Below are 8,001 nucleotides of genomic sequence, written 5' to 3' on the forward strand. Positions count from 1 at the left end.
TGGGGGGGAGGGCCAGGATCCATGTCCAGGAACAGAGCAGGCCATTCAGGTCTGGGGTGACCTCGTCTCTGCAGGCTTAGCAAGTGCTCACTGAGTGTTAACTGTTAGTATTTTTTAACCAAATTAGAATCATGCTATCTAGCTATCTATTGCTTTTGTTTCTGCTTTATTCAATGAATAGGAGTATTTTGGTAGGTCACTGAAAAATGTTTCAACGTATGATCTTTCATAACTGTTCAGACTGTCCTCACGTTGGTATGAACCACAACTGGTTCGACCAAGTGCTGATTTTTGGATATTCGGGTTGTTTCTAGTTTTTTCACATAATCATCCCTGATTAGTTCCTCAGATTCCTACAAATCGAGTGGCTAGGGCAAAGCGTTTGTGCATTTTTAAGGTTTCTGACCCTCTCTGCAAATTGTTCTTCCAAAAGGTTGTCCTGTTTTATGTTCCCTCTACTCAAGCTAACCGTGGGTGGGTATTATCATTTTTTAATCCTTTCTCAACATAACAGGTAAGAAAAATATTACCATGTTGTTGAAATTTGCATCTTTCGATAACTTATACTGTTTGTTGACCATATGTGCTTTTTTTTTTTTTTTTCAGTTGTCTGGTTAAGTCCTTAGTCCTAATAGGGTGTTCATCATTTTTATTTATTGATTTGTCACAGCTCTTTATATAAAAGGATATTAACCTTCCATCAGCCATACATATATAGCAAATATTTTCTCTCAATTCATCATTTACTGAAGTTGTTTTTCTATTTGTTTATGCTGTTTTGTGATGCTTATGATGTTTTTATATTGTCAACAAGGTTAGTCTTTTCTTCTGTGGTTACTGTCTCTGGTTTTGTGCTTAGAAAGTCCTTTCCCACTTGAAAATGAGATAAATGTTCACCTGTGTTGGCTTCTATTCTCTTTTATGGCTTCATTTTTTCCACTTACTGTAGAGGTTAAGAGTGTGGGTACTGGAGCCAGACTGTCTGGGACAAACCCAGCCTCAGCTCAAGCAATTCGTGTGATTTTTAGCCAGGCATTTAACTTCTCGATACCTCCATTTCCTCATAGGTACTGTGATGGTTATAATAGTACCGACCTCAAAGGGTGGTTGTAAGGATTAAATCTCTCAACCTTGTTAAATGCTTAGCCTAGGGCCTGGCATACAATAAACCCAAGATCCATGTAAGATTATTATTTATCTCGTTAATGGATCTGGAATTTATTTTAGGGTACATGATGAGGGTGACATTTCAAACTGGGCAGGAAGGGGTTGGTGGAAAAATGGACTGGTTAGTCATTAGCTTTATCTTCCCCTTAATTATCCCAGAACCATTTGTTAAACAATCTATTCTCCAGCGTCCCCTCGTTTGAAATGCCGCGTTCATCACAAACTCCATTCCCTCTAGACATTGGTCTGTATTTGAGCTTTTCCATTCTTTTCTGTTCCTCGGTGTCTGTTCTGGTGCCAGGGCCACAGCGCTTTGCTGATTGTTGCTCTGCAATACAATATAGCAGCCGGCCGAAGGCCCTGGCATCTTGCCCTTTGTTATTCTTCGTTATTTTGTAATAACGAAGGATTAGCTCCTCTAGCCAGAGACCCACAACTGTTCTTATTTGGAGCATCTCTTTCTCTCTCTCTCTCTCTCTCTCTCGCTCTCTCTCTCTCGCTCTCTCTCTGTGTCTCTTTGTCTCTCCCCATCTCCCTGTGTTGTTTCTGTCTCTCTTGTTCTCTCTCTTTGACTTTCTGCTCCTATGGGTTCCTTCCCCCTCCTCACTGTCTCTCCTTCTCTCCGTGTCTCTCACTATCTCTCTTGTTCTCTTTGTTTCTCTCTCTGTATGTCTATCTCTGTCCCACCTCATGTCTGTTCCATCTCTCTCTGCAGCTCTTCTTCTCTGTGTCTCTCTGCCTATGTCTGTTTGTCTATCTCTGTTTCTGTCTCTCAGCCAGTCCCCTGGGTAGAACGGCAGTTATCGAATCAAAGCCCTGCAGACACCTAACAGCTCACTCAGACACAGAGCACAAGGTCCCTGGCCCTCATCCGCTCCACGCCTCTCCCCTTCCCAGCGTACAGAGGGGCAAATTGAGGCTGGGAGATGGGCGGGAGGGCCTCTCTGAAGCCCTCACAGAGATGCAGTGGTAGAGTTGAGACCCAAACTCAGATCTCAGGACTCTCAGCGGGGCCCTGGCTCTGTGTCTCTCCCCCATCATGGGCCTCAGTTTACCCCTCAGCACCCATGACAGGGGCAGGGGGACCCTGGGCTGTCTCCCAGCTGCTGCCGCTCCTTCTGCCCTCTCACAAGTTGGACCCTCATGGTCACAGTGTGGGGCTAGCCTCACAAGAGCTAGGCTGGGTGGTGTCCCAGGGCCCCATGGGTCAGGAGGCCTCATGGCCAGAGAGTGGTGATACTAGAGGGACATAAGTCAGTCGGTCTATCTGTGGGTCTGGTTGTGGACAGAGCTCAGCCGTGTCCCCAGAGTTGGCACAGGTCCCTGGAATCCTCTATCCCACGGCTCCTCCAGAGAGCCTGGTGGTAGACTCTACCGGCAAAGGCCAGGGCTCTGCCTGCTCCCACCATGAGGTCCTAGCTGAAGGTCTGCCAGCCTCAATGTCCCCTTCCTTCCTTCCCCATCTCTGGCAGAATGGCTGTGAGTCTGGCAACACTGTCCCAGAATGGACAGGGAGATGGAGGCCCTGCAGGGGTCCATCTACTGATCACCAACATTTTGTTAAGCATTTCATGTGCGTTAACTTTGGAAGATGGGTACAATTATTGTCCCGTTTTACATATGAGCCCGAGGAGAGTTACAGCTAGTTAGTGTCAGAGCCTGGCCCCAGGCTGGGGGAAGCAGAGGGGACGATTCTGACCCTCCTACCTTCACATAACTTAGGAGGGAGGCTGAGGGGAGGCTTGCTGCAATTCCAGGCCTGGCAGGCGGGAGGCACTATGAACTTCGGGAAGTTCCAGTGATTTTGGACACCAGGGACATAGGCCTTCACCTACTGAGAAGTTGGACCCATGGACCCCACAGAGTCTGTGGGTTTGAGATTCTGGGATCCTTTAAATCTAAGAAATGATGGTCTACGATTCTGAGGTTCTAGCATAGTACCATTTGAAGACCCTGAGGGTCCCAGTCTCTGTGGGGTCTGCATGGCGCTCCCCAAGCGTCAAACCTTGGGCCTCTCCATGGCCCAAAAAGGGCCGGGTCTACAGGGCCCAGGGCTTGTCATGGTGGCCAGACGGACGTCATTCACCACATCCGCCAGCACCCACATCACCCCACCTGGGCCAGGCCGGCTGCAGGACGGGACGGCCAATTCTCGGAACGAAACCCGTGGGGTAGGGTACCTGCCCCCTTCTCTTCCTCCTTGGTGCCGATGAAGCCCAGCGCATCCGGCCGCCATGACGTCAATGGCGGAAATATCTGGGGAAGTTGGGGGCTGTGACAACAGGGCCCAGATGCAGACCCCGATACGAAAACACAAACTGTGTCCCAGAAACATCCTCCATGTGGCTTCTGAGAAATAGTCAGAAAAGGATGCCCCAACAGACAGTGCAGGAAGCCGGCTGCCCAGCCTGGCCCTCCAGGTACCCCACCACGAGACAGACCATATCCACGGCCCCTTTCTGAGAATGTATCTATGCTGCCCTGAGTCAGGTTGTTCCAGATGTGTCTGAGGAGGCGATTTCTTATAGGCTCTGGCCAAGGGTCCAGGCAGCTTGAGAAGTGACCACAGGCTAGCCGTGTGGGCCAGGCCAGAGTGGTGGAAAACATCCACTCACTCACCAAAATCAGTATTGGTTCACTCAGGTCTTCTGTGACAAAGTACCCCAAACTAGGTGGCTTAAACAATAGAAATGTTTTGTCTCACAGTTCTGGAGGCCAGAAGTCCAAGATCAAGGTGTCAGCAGTGTTGGTTCCTTGTAGGGCTACGAGGGAGAAACCTGTTCTCTCTCCTAGCTTTGGATGGTTTGCTGGCACTCTGACATTCATTGGCTTATACAAGCAACACCCTGATCTCCGCCTGCCTTCATGCACTCATTCATTCACCCACCTCTTCAGGGTCATCGACACTCTCTCTGGCCCTTGTTCTGAGCCTCCGTAGAGCCAGGCTCCTGATTCTCACGCAGTAATGTTCTAAGGCCCCGAGAGACTAAGGGTTTAAATACCTGGATTCACACCCCCACCTCCGTCAGCACCATAACTCTGGCAACCCCCATGAGCTGACAGCAAAGAAAGGAAGGAGCAACTGCCCCCTCAGAGCCCTTCCTCTGCTGCCCAACCCAGTGCTATGGGGCGGGGTGGGGAGACACACACATACACACACACACTTTCCGGAGAAAGAAGTAGAGATCTGAAGTCACCATGGGGCTGTGGGACACTGTACCTGGCTGTGCCCTTCAGTAAAATGGAAGTTGGGCTTGGCAGTCCCTTCCAGCTCTGGCTTCCTCTCAGATTGGGACTATAGGATTCTGAGAAACCAAGGCCCTGCCCATCGGGGAGTGTAAGGTTCTGGAGCCATTCTGGAGGACTTTCTGGATAGGGCTTGGGTAGGGGAAGAGGAAGAGGAGCGGGCATTGCAGGCAGGTCGAACAGCATGAGCAAAGGCTTGGAGGCAGGCCTGAAGAGCAGAGATTGGGATGAACTCTGGTGGGAGCCAAGTAGAGGAGCTCGCACAGGCCCTGGCTCAAGAGAGCCCGTCTCTCCTCCTCTCTGGCACTTGCCCTGCCCGCTCCATGCAGGGCGGGAGCCCAGAGATGATCTCAGATGGAGAGCTCCAGACTCCTGTACTCAGCTTCCACTCGGCCTTGCCACCTGCTTTCTAACACCAGAGTCGTCATGTCCCTCCACACCTGGCTCACCACCCCCAACCCTGCTCCCCCATCTCCCCCATCTCAGGTCATGTCAGCTCTGTCCCTCCAGCTGCTCAGCTAATACCCAGAAGTCACCTTGACCCTCCCTCTCTCACCCTCCGCATCCAAGCTGCCAGCAAATTCTCCTGACTCCACCTTCGAAACATTAACTCCAAACCCACCCACTTCTCACCATCTCCACTGCCATCGTCCTGGTCTGGACTGTTGCTTGCCTGGACTATTGCAGTAGCCTCCTCACTCGTCCCCCTACTTCTGCCCTCACCTTCCTAGAGTCTGCACCCCTCACAGCAGCCAGAGGGATCTTTTGAGTCCATGCCCCCCTTGCACTCCCAGATATGCCCGTCACTGGGGTAACATAATGCTCCCAGGAGAAAATCAGAAAGCAGCCCCCGTGGGATCAGCAAAGGTTGTGTGGCCTATACTGGGTTCAGGGAGGACAGGAGGGCTGAGGCTTGAAGAGCACCACTCAAGTGCTGAGCCCTATCCTGGCTGAGGCCCCACAAACCACCCCGAATTCCCCACCACCCTCAGGGAGGACACCTCCCCACCAGGCCTTTACCAGCATGTACAGGCACACTGTGCGCCGGGTCCGTGTACGTCTGCACATAGGGTGTGCTTGGAGACACAGGCACACCAGTGCTCCTGACACCGAGTATGTGTGTACACATGCGCACACACGTGACCAGAGCTGGGGCCCCTTTGGGACACGCCCCAGCCAATGCCTGCTCTGACCAGAGGGGGTGTCCACATGGTTCAGATGGTTGAGCATTTCACACACACCCCAGCACATTTGTAACTCCTTCCCCTTGTGTCCCCGCAGCCTGCCCTCGGACAAGGACCCAATGCCCAACGCCAGGCCAGCCAAGCCCTTGGCCCCTTCCTTGGTACTCAGCCCATCCCCAGGAGCCTCGCCCAGCTGGAGGGCTGCACCCAAGGCCTCAGACCAGCTGGGAGCCAAGGGCCCGGGGACAACCTTCCAGGGCCGGGATCTCCGAGGTGCGGCTCACGCCTCCTCTTCCTCCTTGAACCCCATGCCACCATCGCAGCTGCAGGTGAGGCCTAGGGCCCAGGATGGGGCAGGCAGGGTGGGGTACCTGGGCCTATAGGTGCCGACCTTTACTGTGGCACTGGGCGGGGGGCCCAGCTGGGGCACAGGAAGTGGTTTTCTGGGTCCCAGGCACGTCTGTGACTTATGCAGATGTCACGGGGCCAAGAAAGTCCCCTTAGCAGGTCTCAGAGATTCGAGGCTCTCCGCAACCTCCCAATCCCTGTCTCAGGATAGGAGACCCTATCATGGTCCCACAGGCATAGCCATGTGTGTCTCCATCCCCCTGTGACAGAGGGCTTGGGGCTCAGGGAGGTGAGGCGACAGGATGAAGGCCAGCTCTGCCACTTATTAGCTGTTTGATCTTGAAAAAGTCACCCAATCTCCGGGAGCCTCAGTTTCCACATATGTAAAATGGGGTTGGTCATTCTGCCTAGTACGTGGGGTCGTGGTGAGGAGTATACGGGTTAGACGTGTAGAACAGTGAACATGAGGATGGCATCTCACCCGCCTGCCTTCCCCCAGCTGCCCACAGTGCCCCTCGTCATGGTGGCACCCTCCGGAGCACGGCTGGGTCCCTCGCCCCACTTGCAGGCACTCCTCCAGGACAGGCCACACTTTGTGCACCAGGTACCAACCCAGAACAGGCAGGGAGGAGGGAGCAGGCGGGAGAACTGGGGAGAGGACCTGGCTGAAATGGACCCCATGTGCCCCTAGCTCTCAACGGTGGATGCCCACGCGCGGACCCCTGTGCTGCAGGTGCGCCCACTGGACAGCCCAGCTATGATCAGCCTCCCGCCACCCACTGCTGCTACGGGGGTCTTCTCCCTCAAGGCCCGGCCCGGCCTGCCACCTGGTAACACTGTACCCCACAGCTCCACAGAAGCCCAGAGCCCCCAATCCTTGAACATAAGTGGTGTGGGCTGCTGACTTGCGGCCCTCAGGAGGCCAGAGGTGTCAGGTCTTATCATCTTGGAAACTCCAACCTCTAAAAAATGTCAGGCTCAGAACCTTAAAGACACAGAATGTCAAAATCACGGAACCACAGATCTTTGCAAAGTTAGTCGAAATGTCAGCGCAGTCTTTGAGCTGCTCCACCAGTAGCCGTGGAGATTAGGGACCACAGAGCCCCCTGGGAGTCTGGGCCTGCAAAGCTCAGGAGGGTGGGAAGCTCAAAATGAGAGGCTTTGTGGGCCGAGCTCCAGAGCCTGGCCCCCAGCCCCCAGAGGTGCCCTGTCCCCACCTGCAGGGATCAACGTGGCCAGCCTGGAATGGGTGTCCAGGGAGCCAGCACTGCTCTGCACCTTCCCAAGCCCCGGTGTGCCCAGGAAGGACAGGTCAGTGTGCAGGGCTGGGAAGGACCCTTGCCCTGGCATCCCCTCCTCTGACACACTTTGTCCCCCCAGCACCCTTTCAACCATGCCCCAGGGCTCCTACTCACTGCTAGCAAATGGTGTCTGCAAGTGGCCCGGATGTGAGAAGGTCTTCGAGGAGCCAGAGGACTTCCTCAAGTGAGTGGGTCAGGCCCGTTCCGGTCCAGGGGGGCCCCAGTTTGTGGGAGGAGGTCTGGGGTGCAGGTCTCAGCTCAGGCCTCATCCCAATAGGGGGTAACATGAAAGAGGCAAAAGCTGAGACTGCGGGTTCAGATCCTGGCTCCATCACTCACTGGCTCTGTGACCTTGGGCAAGTTAGTTTCTCGGAGCCTCGGTTTCCTCATCTGTATAATGGGGGCATCATAACAGAGGTGTGTGCTATGATTTACCTCCATTTTACAGACAAAGAAACTGAGGCCAAAGAGGTTAAGTGTCTTGATCAAGATCACCCAGTTCCTGAGTGACAGCCAGCCTCCGGAATCCACACTCCTAACTGCTTTGCCCTGCTACACCCCCTCATGCCAACACACCAGCCTTTCATTGATCTTATTGATCCCCAAAGTCCCAGATCCTCACAATGGCTATTGCTGCCTCCTCTCAGCCCCATCACCCTCCCTCTCTCCCTCTCTCCCTCTCTCCCTCCCTCCCTCCCTCCCTCTCTCTCTCTCTCTCTCTCTCTCTCTCTCTCTCTCTCTCTCACACACACACA

The 8,001-nt window shown here is 53.5% G+C and overlaps 1 protein-coding gene across 10 annotated transcripts in view; it reads left to right on the plus strand.

Moving 5' to 3' along the window:
• Positions 1-8,001, plus strand: part of FOXP3 (forkhead box P3) — a 19,120-nt gene that overhangs the window by 6,791 nt on the left and 4,328 nt on the right. For 6 of the 10 annotated variants that reach the window (XM_055081673.1, XM_055081674.1, XM_055081676.1 and 3 more), the window contains 4 exons: positions 5,695-5,926; positions 6,445-6,549; positions 6,637-6,775; positions 7,169-7,430. In XM_055081673.1, the coding sequence (XP_054937648.1) occupies positions 5,695-5,926; positions 6,445-6,549; positions 6,637-6,775; positions 7,169-7,430 (738 nt within the window). The remainder of the gene's footprint in view (positions 1-5,694; positions 5,927-6,444; positions 6,550-6,636; positions 6,776-7,168; positions 7,431-8,001) is intronic. The other 4 variants (XM_028482397.2, XM_028482401.2, XM_028482403.2 and 1 more) reach the window with 3 other exon arrangements.

Source organism: Physeter macrocephalus, chromosome 21 (assembly GCF_002837175.3).
Source record: "Physeter macrocephalus isolate SW-GA chromosome 21, ASM283717v5, whole genome shotgun sequence".
Lineage (NCBI taxonomy): Eukaryota > Metazoa > Chordata > Mammalia > Artiodactyla > Physeteridae > Physeter > Physeter macrocephalus.